This window comes from Pseudophryne corroboree, chromosome 1, assembly GCF_028390025.1.
Source record: "Pseudophryne corroboree isolate aPseCor3 chromosome 1, aPseCor3.hap2, whole genome shotgun sequence".
NCBI classification, from domain to species: Eukaryota; Metazoa; Chordata; class Amphibia; order Anura; family Myobatrachidae; genus Pseudophryne; species Pseudophryne corroboree.
In genome coordinates, this window is record NC_086444.1 from 586,888,945 (window position 1) to 586,909,016 (window position 20,072).

Genomic DNA, 20,072 nt, shown 5'->3' on the forward strand with positions numbered 1-20,072 from the left:
TATGAAGTTAGCGTAGATGATAAAATGTAAGTAACTGTACATTAATTATACTTATATGTGGGAAGTATGCATCTGATATTTAGTAATAATAAATAAAATTGTAATACTACATTCTATTGCAATATACAACTTAATCACATTTATTGTATGGCACAATAATTTCTGATCACTGCTGCAATGAGTGTGCGCCTTTTGCTCCATCTTATTTTCTTAGCATTCCAGTCAGATGTGAAGATCTTTCCATTGTAGTGCCTCGGATCAGAATACTTCCGGGCAAAAATAGATTTCCACTAACAAAGATGGCCGCCTCGCAATCGCTGATCTTCGCTTGGTGATGATGTTATTGAGCGCGCGACTTCTGAATCCCATAGTGTGAGGTTGCTTGGCTCTTGCCCATCCATCAACTACATGGTGTATCTGAGGCTGAGCTCTTCAGACAAGGCTTGCCCTTCTGCGGGACCCGGATGTAAGTACACCGCACGCTGTGTATAAATGTTGCTTGCTGATAGTAATCCAGGTACAGACAATAGAGAACAGTTTTCTGCCAGAGCACACAGGTGTAGGTGCTGCTGTGATTATACATGTCAGCTGGAGGATTGCTAGTGTGCAGATAGACTCCCTGAATCCTGTATAACAAGTTATGGGGGACATATATCAAATGTTAGAGAGAGAAAGTACCAGCCAATCAGCTCTTAAGTCATATATCCAGCCTGTAACATGGCAGTTAGGAGCTGATTGGCTGGTACTTTATCTCTGGTATTTGATAAATCTCCCCCAATGTTCTTTAGACAATCTGGGGGGAATTCAATTGTGTGCGAATTGAAATTGCAGTGGCATTGAAACGGCAGCCTGATTTGCTTGCTTCACCAGGACCAATTCGCACCACTTTTACCTAAAAGCTCTAGCTACCCAATGGGGTAGTGAGCACTTTTGAGTGAGATCCCACTGCTGTAAAGTGCAGTGGTTGCCGTGCGGTTTCAGCCAGGCAAATCCATTCAGCAGCAATTGTACCCCCCCTCTATCTGTCAAAGTAAAAGTCCCAGCATTCCAGGTTGAAGCTGCTGGCCAAATATGCTGTCACTTGTAATTTTTACAACAGGTGGCGGACCACTGCATAATCCTGCTTTACAGTGTGAGCAGAGGTGGAACTAGTGGTGGCACAGCCCGCCGCAGTGAAGGGGCCTGCTAGCATTACAGTGAGTCAAGTTGTCTTATTATGCTGTATTCGCCACCTACCTCTGCACTGCACTGTTGGCTACCAGTTCCCAAGTAATGTAGATATAGAGCTGACTAGGCTGAGCGGGCAGCTGCTCTCTGAGTGCAGTCCAGACGGAGGTGGAGAAGGGGTCGCAATCCCATTTCCTCACCCAATTGCTCTGCCCCCAGCTTTCTTACTGAAGCTGTTCTTGGCACTGGTGATCTCGTGACCACCCACAGCAGTGATGGCTAACCTTGACACTCCAGCTGTTGTTGAACTACACATTCCAGCATGCCCTGCATCAGTTTTAGCATGGTCAAATAGCAAAACTGTAGCAGGGCATGCTGGGATGTGTAGTTCAACAACAGCTAGAGTGTCAAGGTTAGCCATCATTGATCCACAGCGTTAAACCCAAGAAGGAGACACCATCGATGCGCTGCAGTTCTGGGCCCAAGTAAACAAAAAAAATTGTAATGCTATATATTTGTCATCCACTGCTGTCACCCTCTTACCGTTGTCACCTTTTCCTGTCACCCACTGCTATCACCCTCTCACTGGTGTCACCTACTGCCTCTCCCTGTCACCCTCTCCCCATTACCTACTGCTTCTCCCCGTCACCCTCTTCCTCTCCCTGTTACCCACTGACTTTCTCTGTTCCCCTCTCCCTGTCACCCTCTGCCACATGGCACATTATGAATTTAGGGTTGGGCAGAGGATTATTTAATCTTTCATCATGGAAGTTGTGGCAGCGTACATCAGATTCTAAACCTGACCCCCTCTGTTTTATTGAAATTATTTTGATGTAAACTCCAGTGTGGACAGGCACTTACATGTCTATCAAAAATAATTAAAACTAACATTTGTTACTAATAATTCATTTTTAAATGTTATAGTAAGGCATAGTATTTATTTTATTAACAGTTTCTTATATAGCGCAGAAAATTCTGTTGCGCTGAAATAACTTGTATTTGTTTTTATATAAAGATCACCTGCTACAGACATGATGAAATGTGCTGAAGATAACAATCATACAAATAACACAGAATTGGTAGATGAAGCAAAAAATGAAGAGGAGAGTCTTGAAGATGAGTACACTTTACTAAAACACCTCCCGTTAATTCACATTGATGTGGACCCTGACAAATCAGTGCCACCATCCCATGAGAACAAGGCATGGTGTTCGGTAAGCACGTTTTGGAACAGTGATAAAAAAGGAACTTTAGTCAAATGTTATTCCTTGTCTGTTTGCTGAAACCATTATTTTTTGCAAGCTCACCTACAGTGTTACTGTCCAATCACCTTGAAGCATCTCTCTTACCATAGGAAAAAAAATGGTTTTGTTATGGCTGTATCAAAACCTTGTAGAAAATACGAGAAACTGGTTACCTTGCAGGATTTCAATGTGTTGAACCAAGTTAATGTTATTATATAAGAATAAAAAGTCTCAGTGACCAGGTAGTACAGGGAATTGATTAACTCCCTCCGCAGTGGTTGTATGCTGAGCAAGTTTCCTCACAGAGAATGTGTGCTAAGTAATATGACAACAGAAGTGTTTTTAATAGTTAAGTGCGGTGAGGTAAATGGCTGGGGAGTCACTGGCTAGTACCAGAGCCAGAATTACACACACGTGTATGAACCTGAGGCCTCATCTGGGCATTATAAAAATGTGCAGTATATGCTGCTGGGAATTTGGTGAGTTTTGATCAGTGTGGCGAGGTGAGTCAATGTCTTACCTGTCATAGCCCAGTATATTCCAGAGTTTTGACTATACAATTGATTAGAATGATACAAAAAATATTATATCATTATAATACCTACTTTGTATTTCCTCTGACCTGTGAGCTACATACTTGGGCAGGAGAGCTGATCGTCACTACAATTCCAGTTGAGGGCAATAAAGAAATTACATATTTGATAAAGATCCTCCATTTGATTGGAGCAGTCAGACCATTGCTTTGAAGTATACTATTAAATTTTAGGCGCATCAATTGGTGTTTTTGATTGGACAATAAAACGCTTTTCGGAATCACAAACAGACCTTAACCCCCCCCTGAGGAAGTCATTAATGATGAAACGCTTTGGGTGATGTGATACAGCTTTCAAAAGTGGGCTGAACGAGCAGTCGGCAAGCTCGCCCTGCATAAGGGTGACAGCAAGTTTATGTACAAGCTGTCTCACAATGACCATGACATGTGTGATGTATGAGATTTTTGTTGTATTTTAAAATAAAAATATGTACTAATTGAATATATTTGTTTGTACTCAGAATTAAGTTTATCATATTTCCCACAAACCTTTATACCTTCACACAAACCAGTCAGTCACACCCAGGTAGTACAGATGTGTGTAAGACCTTTTGCTGTAGTAAGCAGCAGGATTCTTAACCATCACTGCCCCTTGTTCTAGAGAGCAAGTCCTGTTCTGAGCATCAGACGTGGCAAAGTACCTCTATCTATCTATCTATCTATCTATCTATCTATCTATCTATCTATCTATCTATCTATCTATCTATCTATCTATCTATCTATCTATCTATCTATCTACGAGGCGGCACTCGGAGACTGGTGCAAAACTGTTCAAATGTGTATTAAATCCACAGCATCACATATCAATGTTTCGAGGATGTACTCCTCCTCTTCATCAGGATACCAACAAGTGCATAAAGTGACAAATACCCCCACTCACCCAACAGGAATCACCACCGTGGATCTCCGCAGCTACGCCGCCCCCAGCTCCTGTGTACACAGTTACGGGTTACACACGTCGACTAGAAGTGACATCATGGGTCAGGCCACGTGACCACGGGGATCCTGCAATAGACCACAGCAACATGTAGTCATGGCAACTGAGACACAGCATGTAGTGCATAAAATACATATTTATAAAAGTGCATTAGAGACCGGAGCCAATAACAATACTCTTGGTCATGTTAAGGTGAAATTGGTGTCATGTGTATATATATAAAAAAACGCTAAAAAAACTGTGATGCAAAAATCTAATGCAAACACATTTTCTTTACAAAAATTGTGAGACTGATACCCCTTTCACATCTCCAATGCCGGATCCCACCCGGGAATTGGAAATGGATCATTCCTGGGTGGGATCCGGCATTGGAGACTATATGCTGGCTTCCCGACCCTGCAAATTGCATATTGGTTGCCGTAACGGCGGGGGGCGGAGGCGGCGCTGGGAGATGTGCTCTCTCCCTATCTAGTAAACGTGTCCCACGTCGCCTCGTCCCGGGAATCCGTTTACGCTGTCACTGACCCGGTATTCAACCCGGGAATAACACTGCTTTATTCCCGGGTTGAATTACCGGATCAGGCGACCTGTTGATTCGCACATGGCGCTTTCACACCGCACACTGACCAGTGTCGACCCGGCAATATGCCGGGTCGACACCGGGTTATTTGTGCGACGTGAAAGGGGTAACAGTGTTAAATAAAAACCGTTCTTTAAAAACATACATTCCCGTAGACCTCATGTTGCAATGGATGTAATAATAATAATAATAATAATAATAATTTTATTTATATAGCGCTCTTTCTCCAACAGGACTCAAGGCGCTTTACAGACATCAAAAACAATGCACATGATACAGAGGATTTGAGTAATACAACAATAGACAAGCAACACAGACATAAAAGAAAAATCTTAAGTCCACAGAAAGCATAACGCAGGATTGGTGCAGGCATTTTGGGTAATAACTTCCAAGGGTTGTGTATTCCACCCTCACAAGGTACCAGGTGCAGCAGCCATCTTGGGCGCTCAGCGTAGGATTACCCAGGGTGGAATAGTCCAACCCTAGAAGAGATGACACAAAATGGGGGTGATTTCAGAGTCCTACAGTTTAGAGTAGGGTTCCAACAAAACCACAAGGTCCATGTATTTTTCATCCCATCCACAAGTGTACCATATGGGGCAGCCATGTTGGGCGCACTTTGAAGGTTACACTGTGGGAGTTGAGCCATACAAGGGCCAAGTTCATATATGGGAAAACTGATGCTTATGTAGTAGTATGATGTACCCTGCATGTAGGGCACAATGGAAAGGTGTGCAATCAGTGGAGGTTAACATTACAGGAAAAACACATGGTGGGTTGGAAGCGAGCAATGGAGAGAAAAAAAAACACAATAGCAGGTAACTAGTGGCAGAAGTAGGAGTGGGATAACATTTTGATCAGATCTTAGTTCGGGTGGGTAGGAGAATGAGGGGGGCATACTCAGACGCAATGGGGATGTCCCTGCTGATCCACAGGGAGGAGACTACCAAACAGTAGCTGGCGCGCCATCACCATGGGTGCTCTAGCGCTAGGCTTTAGGGATCAGAAGACGCCAGGATTAGTTGAGGCCACGATCCCTAGGGTTGATGTCAGCAGTGGGGAGTCAGACGCTCTCCTGGTCGCCCCTCCCCCAGTTCATGACCAGTTACCGAGCGTCTCCCGTCGTGAACTGATTGCCTCACTTCCGCCTCAGACGCTACCATGAGGGGACACGGTCGCAGCTTGGCGCTGCGTTTGTATACGCTAAGGTTTAACCGCTAAGAGTCTGGGTCGCAGACAGGAGCGTCTGCATGCACTAACGTTCACTGAGCGTCTGTGTCCAATAAAAATACCGGAGTGGCAGTGTACATTAGTAGCGTCTGGATCCACTCAGCGGTTTGCTAACGTATTGATCGATCCTGGAAGTGGGGTGAGTCTCCCTGTATCCCACTCTACAGAGTTAGGGTGATACAGAACTAAAATTCTGTCTACCTTTGTAGTACGAATAGTTAACTTTAGTGTTAATTGCATATGAGTTTTATGTACAATACTGTGGTTTCTTCGCAATGCGTCTGAATACTTTAAAAATCTGTATAAGACAGAATATGTACTCCTACATGCTTTGAGATGTGTTCGTAGTTGATAATCTGCTCATATGATGTGTGTGTGTGTGTGTGTGTGTGTATATATATATATATATATATATAATGTATATGTATAATATGTGACTGACTGCTAGTATAATGCTGACTTAATAATAAATGATTGTCGGTTGATACTTCTGATCCTTAATGCAGGTGCATGGGAAGGGTCACACATATCACTTTAGAGGAAGGTGATTACAGTCACAAAATTGTGTAGTATACTGTGAAAGTGCTGAGTATTTATTATATCTGAGGGCAGCAGAACACTTATATGTTGTTGTTCGGTAAAAATTGTATTATCCTATATGATTACAGGATGGTTGTGCAAAAATGATTTGCTGTTTAGCATAGTACATTCCTGATTATATCAGGTATAGATTGACCCATTGAGGGCAATGTTTGCACAGACCTTGTACAGTTTAATTGAAATGTTAATTCTTACAATATTAACACATGCTGCTCACTGATTGTGATATATCCCCAACAGCGTCTTCAGTAAGACAAGCTAATGAACCGAAGGTAAATAAATCATCGACTTCACATACTACACATGAAATCATCAGACGATGAAAGCTCCGTATACTCTACTTCAGCATACGAAGAACAGGTAAAAGATATCAGCTAAATGAATAAGCTGAATAAATGAGAGCAAAAATAGGCTATCTGTCAAATAAGGTAGCAGAGCCTGGGGTAACAATAAGGCACTTCTGTTTAAATGTCCCCAAAGGGTTTCTGCACGAGAGCAGAATTCTGGAAAAAGGTTTGGGTCACACCCAATAAAGTAGAATACCCAGTAAATGGGATTCTGATATCTTTTTCAAGATAGGGACGATTTTAAATAGGGAAGTGCTTCCCAAAAATAGATATGCATATCATTGGATAATGCAAAAATCTATAGGGCCTCTGCCATCAAAAGAATAAGACCACATTGTCTTTGTCTGGGGCAGTTACAAGGCCAGCCAGGACTTCACCTTGTAGTCTACAGCTACACTACACTGGATAGGCTCAATCTCAATAGATTTGGAAGCTAAGCAGTGCTCGGCCTGGTTAAGTTCTTGGACGGGAAACCACCTTGAAATACCAGGTGCTGTATGTACATTGGGCTGAGGTACTGGAAAACAAGTTTCAGCGCCTGCAAGGGAGAGAATCCCATGTAGCTCATATGGACACTAAGGTTCTAGGGCATCAACAAAACAATTGCGGTTCTAGATCAGCTTGGTTCATGTACAGATGGGGCCACGGCTATCTTGAATAGTTCTGTGCCTAGGCACAACATAAACCTTTCATCTATACATGGGAAGCTGATTCAGAATCAAGGAAGGTTCTGACATTTTTTGCTTTGGCTGGAAGTTTCTGTTTGAATTAACAGTTATTCCGGAGTCAGAAACAGACTCCAGGAAGGTCACGTTCCCTTCCACATATAACCCCAAATATACGGGTCTGAATTGGCCTTGTCGATTTTAAAAGAACGTGACAGCCTTAATACAATTAGTTTGGTAAGGGAAAGAAGCACAGGTAACCACAGGTCAGCTTCGAAACCAGAGGCCATCAGTATGATGGTACAAGTCTCCTTCTGGTAGATTCCAGAGGGTTGGGGGGCTGACTTCTTCAGGCACAGATCTGATAGTAGTTTACAAATAGATGACTGGGTGCAAGAAGCGGTATCTCTAGGGGTATACTTTCCCTTCTGGAACCATTCTCCTAAAAGGTATACGGTTTCAGCCCGTCTCGGGTAGAGACGTAGGTGAGGGATTTGCATGAAGCAATTTAGAAAACGTTTTGCCAGGAATTGTCATTCCAGTAGTCCATGCACAGTGGAGGGTTTATTCCCACCTGGGTCAAAAATCCCTCGCCCCTTTATCAATTTCAAAAACAGAGAAATTTTGGTAATACAGTTCACGTGGAGGCAGCTCCATAGTTGGGTGAGGAGCCAATATAATACATGGTATTCCTGGATAAGTCAGGAACTTTCTTTACCTTCAGGATCCTATAACACTGTCATTCAGTGTTATCTCAAGGTTACCATCCTTCAGCAAAAATTCAGTTAGGCCTTACCCTTACTTAGCCCCAGAGTACCAAAATGATTATGGCAATTTATCTCCGTTAGTAGAGATAAGAAAAATTGCCATACCTTGACCACCTTCCTATCCTGACACAAATACAGGAAAGGTTCTGTGTCATCTACAACATACAAATAACTTGTCTGCAGAGGCACGGGTGGTTCATAAATGGGATCATCTCTGGTTCCGTAACATAACTCATGTTATACAGAATTCGAGTTTGTAGAAAGTAGTTACCTCGGAACAAGATATCCAAGGCAAAACTAGGAGATGATTACAATGTCAAACAATATTGATTCACGCAGCAATGCGAATGGTGGGTTTGATGGTGTTAACAATACACATGATGGAGTGGGCATATTTCCGCTCAAGATTTTTTAAGCATCTCCTCCATCTAAGACCGCATCACACTTGATATGTCCAATCTCAATGAGGTTGGAAGTTAAGCAGTGTTGTACCTGGTTAAAATCTCCGAGCGCAAGACCGTCTGTGAATACCAGGTGGCGTAGACGGGCCAGATGGACAGTACACAAACAAGTATGTGGTACTGGCAGAAAAAGGTGAGAAGCAGCCTGGGGGCTACAGATATTCCATCTAGTTGAGAGGATACCTTTTTCTTTTTGGATATCAGGTGGAGAAATCCTGACAAAAAATACAAGTCGTCTCGACTATCGAGGCCATTTTTTCGGAAAATATGATTCCGTGGATTATGGACCATAGAGAAAACGTGCTTGCTAATAAATCTGTTAGCACTTTAGGTCATATACTGAGTCCTGATTCAGGCACGAGACATTCCTAAAGGAAGATCGGTCCAGATCCGCAAGGACAAGGAAAGGACAGTAGTGCACCTTTACTGTCAGACAGAAACATGCAGATAAATAGCGAGGAAGGAGGTAAATCACATACTAAAATGTACAGAACTCAATCTTCCAGCCTTTTCCTCAGGGTTTGTTCCGGGAGTCCCAAATGGAAGAGCTGATTTCTCAGTCGACACGCCATTCAGGTAAATGAATGGGCTTTGCACCCTAAAGTCATTTCAGACTCGGGTAGACGAATGGGCTTGGCCAGAGATAATTCTCATGAAGGCCCATCTGAACAACAAAAGCCATAATCGGGTCAGGAACAAAAGAAGTGATCTGGTGAATATCTTTTTAATGGGAATTTCTCTGACGTCCTAAGTGGATGCTGGGACTCCGTAAGGACCATGGGGAATAGCGGCTCCGCAGGAGACAGGGCACAAAAGTAAAGCTTTAGGATCAGGTGGTGTGCACTGGCTCCTCCCCCTATGACCCTCCTCCAAGCCTCAGTTAGATTTTTGTGCCCGAACGAGAAGGGTGCAGGCTAGGTGGCTCTCCTGAGCTGCTTAGAAGTAAAGTTTAAATAGGTTTTTTATTTTCAGTGAGACCTGCTGGCAACAGGCTCACTGCATCGAGGGACTAAGGGGAGAAGAAGCGAACTCACCTGCGTGCAGAGTGGATTGGGCTTCTTGGCTACTGGACATTAGCTCCAGAGGGACGATCACAGGTACAGCCTGGATGGGTCCCGGAGCCGCGCCGCCGGCCCCCTTACAGATGCTGAAGAGTGAAGAGGTCCAGAAATCGGCGGCAGAAGACGTTCCTGTCTTCATTAAGGTAGCGCACAGCACTGCAGCTGTGCGCCATTGCTCCCAGCACACTTCACACTGCGGTCACTGAGGGTGCAGGGCGCTGGGGGGGGGCGCCCTGGGCAGCAATGTAAATACCTCCTATGGCAAAAAATACATCACATATAGCCCCTGGGCTATATGGATGTATTTAACCCCTGCCAGTTTTCCAGATAAAAGCGGGAGAAGAGCCCGCCGAGAAGGAGGCGGGGCCTATCTCCTCAGCACACGGCGCCATTTTCCCACACAGCTCCGCTGGTAGGAAGGCTCCCAGACTCTCCCCTGCACTGCACTACAGAAACAGGGTACAACAGAGAGGGGGGGCACTTATTTGGCTAAAAATATATATAAGCAGCTATAAGGGATAGACACTTATTATAAGGTTGTCCCTATACAGTTTATAGCGCTTTGGTGTGTGCTGGCAAACTCTCCCTCTGTCTCCCCAAAGGGCTAGTGGGGTCCTGTCCTCTATCAGAGCATTCCCTGTGTGTGTGCTGTGTGTCGGTACGTTTGTGTCGACATGTATGAGGAGAAAAATGATGTGGAGACGGAGCAGATTGTCTGTAATAGTGATGTCACCCCCTAGGGGGTCGACACCTGAGTGGATGTACTGTTGAAAATTACGTGACAGTGTCAGCTCTGTATAAAGACAGTGGTTGACATGAGACAGCCGGCTACTCAGCTTGTACCTGTCCAAACGTCTCATAGGCCGTCAGGAGCTCTAAAGCGCCCGTTACCTCAGATGGCAGATACAGACGCCGACACGGATACTGACTCCTGTGTCGACGGTGAAGAGACAACCGTGATTTCCAATAGGGCCACACGTTACATGATTGAGGCAAGGGAAAATGTTTACACATTTCTGATAATATGAGTACCACCAAAAAGGGGTATTATGTTTGGTGAGGAAAAACTACCTGTAGTTTTCCTGAATCTGAGAAATAAAATGAGGTGTGTGATGATGCGTGGGTTTCCCCCCGATAACAATTGATAATTTCTAAAAAGTTATTGGCAGTATACCTTTTCCCGCCAGAGGTTAGGGTGCGTTGGGAAACACCCCCTAGGGGGGGATAAGGCGCTCACACGCTTGTAAGAACAAGGGCTCTACCCTCTCCTGAGATGGCCGCCCTTAAGGATCCTGCTGATAGAAAGCAGGAGGGTATCCTAAAATGTATTTACACACATACTGGTGTTATACTGCGACCAGCAATCGCCTCAGCCTGGATGTGCAGTGCTGGGTTGGCGTGGTCGGATTCCCTGACTGGAATATTGATATCCTAGATAAGGACAGTATATTATTGCCTATAGAGCATTTAAAATATATGCGAGATGCACAGCGGAATATTGCCGACTGGCATCAAGTATAAGTGCGTTGTCCAATTCTACCAGTAAAGTGGTCAGGTGAGGCGGATTCCAAACGGCATTTGGAAGTATTGCCTTAAAAAAGGCATTTGGGGTCGGTCTTTCAGACCTGGTGGCCACGGCAACAGCTGGGATATCCACGTTTGTACCCCAGGTCGCCTCTCAAAATAAGACGCGGTATTATCAGGCGCAGTCCTTTGTTGGCAAGCGGACAAAAGGTTCCTCTTTTCTGCTCGTGACAGAGGGAGAGGAAAAAGGCTACAGAGATGAGCCAGTTCCCAGGAACAGAAACCCTTTCCCGCCTCTGCCAAGCCCTCAGTATGATGCTAGGGCTTTACAAGCTCAGGCACGGTGGGGGCCCGTTCTCAATGAATTTCAGTGCGCAGTGGGCTCACTCGCAAGTAGACCCCTGGATCCTTCAGGTAATATTTCAGGGGTACAAATTGGAATTCGAGACGTCTCCCCCTCGCCGTTTCCAAAAGTCGGTTTTACCGACGTCTCCCTCTGACAGGGAGGCAGTTTTGGAAGCCATTCACAAGCTGTATTCCCAGCAGGTGATAATCAAGGTACCCCTCCTGCAAAAGGAAACGGGGTATTATTCCACACTATTGTGGTACCGAAGCCAGACGGCTCGGTGAGACCGATTCTAAATCTAAAATCTTTGAATACAGAGGTTCAAATTCAAGATTGAGTCACTCAGAGCAGTGATTGCGAACCTGGAAGAAGGGGACTACATGATGTCTCGGGACATCAAGGATGCTTACCTTCATGTCAAAAAATTTACCCTTCTCACCAAGGGTACCTCAGGTTATGGTACAGAACTGTCACTATCAGTTCAGACGCTGCCGTAGGGATGGTCCACGGCACCCCGGGTCTTTACTAAAGTAAGGACCGAAATGATGATATTCCTTCGAAGGAAGGGAATTTTAGTTATTCTTTACTTGGACGATTCCCTGATAAGGGTAAGATCCAGGGAACAGTTGGACTATCTCAGGTAGTGTTGCGGCAGCACGATTGGATTCTCAATATTCCAAAATCGCAGCTGGTTCCGACGACTTGTCTTCTGTTCCTAGGGATGATCCTGGACACAGTCCAGAAAGAAGGTGTTTCTCCCGGAGGAGAAAGCCAGGGAGTTATCCGAGCTAGTCAGGAACCTCCTAAAACCGAGCCAAGTCTCAGTGCATCAATGCACAAGGGTTCTGTGTAAAAATGGTGGCTTCCTACGAAGCAATCCCATTTGGCAGATTCCACGCAAGGACTTTCCAGTGGGACCTACTGGAAAAATGGTCCGGGTCGCATCTTCAGATGCATCAGCGGATAACCCTGTCACCAAGGACAGGGGTATCCCTCCTGTGGTGGTTGCAGAGTGCTCATCTTCTAGAGGGCCGCAGATTCGGCATTCAGGACTGGGTCCTGGTGACCACGGATGCCAGCCTGCGAGGCTGGGGAGCAGTCACACAGGGAAGGAATATCCAGGGCTTATGGTCAAGCCTGGAGACATCACTTCACATAAATATCTGAAGCTAAGGGCCATTTACAATGCTCTAAGCTTAGCAAGACCTCTGCTTCAAGGTCAGCCGGTGCTGATCCAGTCGGACAACATTACGGCAGTCACCCACGTAAACAGACAGGGTGCCACAAGAAGCAGGAGGGCAATGGCAGAAGCTGCAAGGATTCTTCGCTGGGCGGAAAACCATGTGATAGCACTGTCAGCAGTATTCATTCCGGGAGTGGACAACTGGGAAGCAGATTTCCTCAGCACGACCTCCACCCGGGAGAGTGGGAACTTCACCCAGAAGTCCTCCACATGATTAAAACCGTTGGGAAAAACTCGACAGGTATTGCGCCAGGTCAAGGGACCCTCAGTCAATAGCTGTAAAGGCTCTGGTAACACAGTGGGTGTACCAATCAGTGTATGGGTTCCCTCCTCTTCCTCTCATACCCAAGGTACTGAGATTGATAAGATGGAGAGGAGTAAGCACTATATTCGTGGCTCCGGATTGGCCAATAAGGACTTGGTAACCGGAACTTCAAGAGATGCTCACGGAGGATCCGTAGCCTCTACCTCTAAGAAGGGACCTGCTCCAGCAAGGACCCTGTCTGTTCCAAGACTTACCGCGGCTGCGTTTGACGGCATGGCGGTTGAACGCCGGATCCTGAAGGAAAAAGGCATTCCGGATGAAGTCATCCCTATCCTGATCAAAGCCAGGAAGGATGTAACCGCAAAACATTATCACCGCATTTGGCGAAAATATGTTGCGTGGTGCGAGGCCAGTAAGGCCCGACGGAGGAAATTCGACGATTCCTACATTCCTGCAAACAGGAGTGTCTATGGGCCTGAAATTGGGGTCCATTAAGGTTCAAATTTCGGCTCTGTCAATTTTCTTCCAAAAAGAACTAGCTTCAGTCCCTGAAGTTCAGACGTTTGTAAAAGGGGTACTGCATATACAGTCTCCTTTGATGCCTTCAGTGGCACCTTGGGATCTCAATGTAGTTTTTGGGTCCCAAAAGTCACATTGGTTTGACCCACTTAAATCTATGGAGTTAAAATATCTCACAGGAAAAGTGGTCATGCTGTTGGCTCTGGCCTGGGCCAGGCGCGTGTCAGAATTGGCGGCTTTATCCTGTAAAAGCCCTTATCTGATTTTCCATTCGGACAGGGCGGAATTGAGGACTCGTCCTCAGTTTCTCCCTAAGGTGGTTTCAGCGTCCACCTGAACCAACCTATTGTGGTGCCTGCGGCTACTAGGGACTTGGAGGACTCCAAGTTGCTAGACGTTGTCAAGGCCGGAAAATATATGTTTCCAGGACGGCTGGAGTCAGAAAATCTGACTCGCTGTTCATCCTGTATGCACCCAACAAGCTGGGTGCTCCTGCTGCTAAGCAGACGATTGCTCGTTGGATTTGTAGTACAATTCAGCTTGCACACTCTGTGGCAGGCCTGCCACAGCCAAAATCTGTTAAAGCCCATTCCACAAGGAAAGTGGGCTCATCTTGGGCGGCTGCCCGAGGGGTCTCGGCTTTACAACTTTGCCGAGCAGCTACTTGGTCAGGGGCAAACACGTTTGCTAAATTCTACAAATTTGATACCCTGGCTGAGGAGGACCTGGAGTTCTCTCATTCGGTGCTGCAGAGTCATCCGCACTCTCCCGCCCGTTTGGGAGCTTTGGTATAATCCCCATGGTCCTTACGGAGTCCCAGCATCCACTTAGGACGTCAGAGAAAATAAGAATTTACTTACCGATAATTCTATTTCTCGTAGTCCGTAGTGGATGCTGGGCGCCCATCCCAAGTGCGGATTGTCTGCAATACTTGTATATAGTTATTGTTACAATAACATCGGGTTGTTTATTGTTGTGAGCCATCTTTCAGAGGCTCCTACGTTTTATCATACTGTTAACTGGGTTCAGATCACAAGTTGTATGGTGTGATTGGTGTGGCTGGTATGAGTCTTACCCGGGATTCAAAATCCTTCCTTATTATGTACGCTCGTCCGGGCACAGTATCCTAACTGAGGCTTGGAGGAGGGTCATAGGGGGAGGAGCCAGTGCACACCACCTGATCCTAAAGCTTTACTTTTGTGCCCTGTCTCCTGCGGAGCCGCTATTCCCCATGGTACTTACGGAGTCCCAGCATCCACTACGGACTACGAGAAATAGAATTATCGGTAAGTAAATTCTTATTTTTTATTTCCCTTATGTGTTTCTCAAATCATTCTGTTATTCAGGATAGTGAGGAAAACACAATAAAGAGGCCGGGATCCTAATAAGCTCCGGCTTGACCCAGAAAGGGTTGGTACACAGATCTACAGAAAATGTTGAATACCTTTGTCTGTTTTCTCTACGTCCAGACTAAGACAGGATCCTTGATTATCACAGATATCTGGATCAACTGTTTTAATGGCGTGGCTTTTTAAATCTATATACTGAGGTCCAGAGGATTCTCACAAGGGCTCAGAGCAAGGAAAAACTTCCTTAACTCGTATTTATCACCAAATATGGCAAGCTTATATGCATTGGTGCAATAAAAGAGTCATGGACCCCAAATCTTGCAGAGTTTCCAGAGTATTTACCATTCCTTTAAAAAGGAATAAATAAAGGTTTAGCGGTGTCTTCTTTTTGGAAATACAATTGTCAGCATTGACTGTATGGTTCCGAAAGAGAAATGCCAAATTGCAGAATGTGTGCACTTTTTCCTAGGGAATGCTGCGCACTCAACCTTCCCCTTTTCCTACTACAGGGTCAGGGAATCTAAATCTAGTCCTCAAAAGCCTGTCAAGTTGCTCTGTTTAAACCACTAAGTGAAGTGGATTTTAAAGGGTTGACAGCTAGAGTTCTTGTTCAGCTGACTATGGCATCAGTTAGAACAGAGTCAGATTTAGGAGCACTTTCATGCTAATCTCCTTTTGTGATGTTATCCAGATAAAGTAGTTCTCAGAACTAGGTCTGGGTATCTTCCTAAGGGGTGATCTACATTCCACCTTAACAAAGATATTATAGTCCCGGTTTTTCAGGAATCGGGATTTTCTGCGGGAGATGCGTCGCTGGACGTAGTCCGGGCATTAAGTACCTACATGGATTGTACCAGTGCCATTAGAAAGACAAATTCTCTTTTCATCCTCTACGGTTTTCACAAGAGGAGATGGCCTGTTACTAAACAGACTCTAGCAAGATGGCTTCGAATGACGATTTCAGAAGCATATTCTTAAGCTGATCTCCCTGTCCCGGCTAATGTCTCTGCTTAGTTTTTATACAAGGAAGATCTTTCATGGTTAGCACAATATTGTGCTTGAGCGGAACAGATATGTAAGGTAGCCACATGTCTTCCAATAAACACATTCAATCAGACATTGTGCCTGGGATATATTTGCCTCTCATGATGCTCAATTCAGGCATAGGGTTCTCCTGTTAATCAGGAACATCCCCACCACTAAAAATTGCTTTGGGAAATCCCAATGTTATCCTGTGGATAACCCGTGGACCCTGCAGGAGAAATATACGTTATGGTAAGAACTTACCGTTGATAACGGTATTTCTCCTAAATCCACAGGTATCCACAGGGATCCCACCCTGACGCACCTGATTTGAGAATCTGTATACTCGCTAAACTCTTCCCTCTTGATGGAAGAGTGTACATGTGGGTTTTTTCGCCTGAATAGGGTTCTACATAATGCTCCTGCCTATATGCTTCGGAAACAACTGATTTGACTGAGTCAGTGGGCGGGATTATATGGACGAGCCCGGTGCATTCTGAAAGGCCTGAAAGCTTGTGATCGTTGGTGCCAATCCGCTGTCGCTCCATCATATCCCAATGTTATCCTGTGGATACCTGTGGACTTAGGAGAAATACCGTTATCAACGGTAAGTTCTTACCATAACGTATATTTCTGCACTACATGCTGTGTCTCGGTTGCCATGACTACATGTTGCTGTGGTCTATTGCAGGATCCCCGTGGTCACGTGGTCTGACCCATGATGTCCCTTCCAGTGGAAGTGTGTAACCCAGAAGTGTGTACATCGGAGCTGGGGGCGGTGTGGCTGTGGAGATCCGCAGTGGTAATTCCTGTTGGGTGAGTGGGGGTATTTGTCACTTTATGCACTTGTTGGTATCCTGATGAAGAGGAGTACATCCCCAAAACATTGATATGTGATGGTGTGGATTCAATACATGTTTGAACAGTTTTGCACCAGTCTCCCGAGTGCTGCCTCGTTCTTTGGTGGATATAGTGGGGTTACCATACCCAAGTGGAGGGCACCGGGGCAAGTTAGCCCATGGAGGTCATCTGAGTGCCGGTGGTTTGGTGAGAATCTGTCTGTCTATCTATCTGTCTCAGGAGGGGGAGTGCATATAAAACAGAATTCTGGCACAGTCAGGTGGCACTTGGTTCTCTGTTTGATTATCTTGGAGTGTCTAAGGTAAGGGCCTTTTCTCTCCTCTTGCATATCTTTCGCCTATTTTTGTGATTGCTGACTCACACGATCAACATGCTGCTGTAAAGTTTGTTTGGATTGCTGTCTGTTTCTGGATCGTAACTGTAGCACCAAGATTCATCTCCAGTTATGATTTTGGAAAAAATATCAGGGTCTGCTTCTTCATTTCATGCCCAAGTCCTCGGTTAAAATTTGTTGACAGGAGGTCCATGGGTTCATCAATGGTCCAACAGCGATCTTCCAGAATGGCTTGATGCATTTTTTCCCAAAAGGAAACAAAATGTCATAGCAGCACGTTGTTCGTATGGATCAGCCATCACAAAAATAGGCGAAAGAGTGAATAACTCGTTGGGAAAAAAAGATCACTGCAGTAAAACGCTACCTTCCCCCGCAGGGTCAGCGGGGATACTGGCTTAGAAGTGTTCTGCAAACATTCACCTAGCAGTGGGAGCCTGTACTACTAGCGTCCTGCCCTCTAGAACATGATTCCTGATTCTTTTGGGTACTCCCTCGTATTACCACCATAAAGGCAGTATTTATTTACCCAATAATTATCATACCAATAGACAATATAAACACAACAAGTGGATATTTTGCAGAAACTAATTTTAGCCTTTAGGGGCCAAAATGCCTAGTCTAAATAGCCAGTCTGTTTCACGATGAAGTAATTCTAAATAATAGTTGCCCCCACGTATAGACCACGGGATGTGGTCAATCATCCTATAACGTAATGAAGCCAAAGTGTGTGGGGTTTTCCAAAAATGTCTAGCTACAGGCTGCTCGCTATAACCATTACTTATGGCAGCCCTTATTGCTGATCGGTGGGCTGTCGTGCGTTCTTTAAAAGTGCTCTTGGTCTTTCCTATGTAGGATAAACCGCATGCGCATATAATTTGATATACCACAAATTTTATTAGTCTGTATCTTATTTTGTAAACCTTCCCTGTATGGGGGTGATAGAATGTATCTCCCTGAATCAAATAGGTTCTCACTTTGATTAACTCCTACTTTCGTGATTTCCGTCTTGACAAGAATATCCTTTAAATTTTGACTGCAGGTATAACATGCCATAAGTTTAACATTTATCAAGTTTAAGGTCCTTGGCTGATTGAATTAGTGGGCAAAGTGTTTTGAAAGTGACATTAATCTCACTGCTAGCCTGGTTTTATTTAGTGGCCTATGGTATAAATGCATCTTTCTCTTACGTCCTAGAGGATGCTGGGAACTCCGTAAGGACCATGGGGATAGACGGGCTCCGCAGGAGACATGGGCACTTTAAGAAAGACTTTAGGTATGGGTGTGCACTGGCTCCTCCCTCTATGCCCCTCCTCCAGACCTCAGTTTACTACTGTGCCCAGAGGAGACTGGGTGCATTACAGGGAGCTCTCCTGAGTTTCCTGTCAGAAAGTTTTTTGTTAGGTTTTTTATTTTCAGGGAGACTGCTGACAACAGACTCCCTGCATCGAGGGACTGAGGGGAGAGAAGCAGCCCTACTTTTGTGAGTTTCAAGGCTGTTCGTCCCGGAGCCGCGCCGCTGTCCTCCTTACAGAGCCGGAAGATAGAAGCCGGGTGAGTATGAGAAGAAAAGAAGACTTCAAAGGCGGCAGAAGACTTCATGATCTTCACTGAGGTAACGCACAGCGGTGAAGCTGTGCGCCATTGCTCCCATACACCTCACACACGGCAGTCACTGTAAGGGTGCAGGGCGCAGGGGGGGCGCCCTGGGCAGCATATAAACCTCTTTTCTGGCAAAAATAGACATATATACAGTTGGGCACTGTATATATAATGAGCCCCCGCCAGTTTTTAGTATATTTGAGTGGGACAGAAGCCCTTGGCCGAGGGGGCGGGGCTTCTTCCTCAGCACTCACCAGCGCTATTTTCTCCACAGCACAGCGCTGAGAGGAAGCTCCCCGGACTCTCCCCTGCTTACCCACGGTGAAAGAGGGTTTTGAAGAAGGGGGGGCACATAATTTGGCGCAATTATACATGTACAAACAGCGCTACTGGGTAAACATATATTTATATAGTGTTTTTCTCTGACGTCCTAAGTGGATGCTGGGACTCCGTAAGGACCATGGGGAATAGCGGCTCCGCAGGAGACAGGGCACAACTAAAGAAAGCTTTAGGACAACCTGGTGTGCACTGGCTCCACCCTCCTCCAGACCTCCGTTAGAATCTTGTGCCATGCTGAGCAGGAATCACTAGGGGCTCTCCTGAGCTCCTAGAAAAGAAAGTATATTTTTTTTTTTTTTTTTTCAGTGAGATCTGCTGGCAACAGACTCACTGCTACGAGGGACTAAGGGGAGAAGAAGCGAACCTACCTGCTTGCAGCTAGCTTGGACTTCTTAGGCTACTGGACACCATTAGCTCCAGAGGGATCGAACACAGGGCCCGACCTCGATCGTCCGGTCCCGGAGCCGCGCCGCCGTCCCCCTTACAGAGCCAGAAGCAAGAAGATGGTCCTGAAAATCGTCAGCAGAAGACTTCGGTCTTCAACAAGGTAGCGCACAGCACTGCAGCTGTGCGCCATTGCTCCTCATGCACACCTCACACTCCGGTCACTGATGGGTGCAGGGCGCTGGGGGGGGGCGCCCTGAGCAGCAATGTTAACACCTTGGCTGGCAAAAAAAATCACAATATATAGTCCTAGAGGCTATATATGTGAAAAATACCCCTGCCAGAGATCCATAAAAAAGCGGGAGAAGTCCGCCGAAAAAGGGGCGGGGCTATCTCCCTCAGCACACTGGCGCCATTTTCCCTCACAGCTCCGCTGGAAGGATCGCTCCCAGGCTCTCCCCTGCAGTTTCCAGACTACATAGGGTAAAAAAGAGAGGGGGGCACTAATTTTAGGCGCAATATTGTGTATACAAGCAGCTATTGGGAAAATTACTCAGTTACAGTGTTAATCCCTGTGTATATATAGCGCTCTGGTGTGTGCTGGCATACTCTCTCTCTGTCTCCCCAAAGGGCTA

General features: G+C 45.5%; 1 protein-coding gene across 2 annotated transcripts in view; it reads left to right on the top strand.

Annotated features, from left to right (window-relative positions):
- The first annotated feature begins 308 nt into the window (after positions 1-308).
- TRMT10B (tRNA methyltransferase 10B) overlaps positions 309-20,072 on the top strand; it is a 72,631-nt gene continuing 52,867 nt past the window's right edge. The window contains exons 1-2 of one of the 2 annotated variants that reach the window (XM_063914225.1): positions 309-466; positions 2,183-2,381. In XM_063914225.1, the coding sequence (XP_063770295.1) occupies positions 2,199-2,381 (183 nt within the window). In that variant the 5' untranslated portion in view covers positions 309-466; positions 2,183-2,198. Of the gene's footprint in view, positions 467-1,097; positions 1,197-2,182; positions 2,382-20,072 lie in introns of those variants that run through there. The other variant, XM_063914226.1, reaches the window with a different exon arrangement.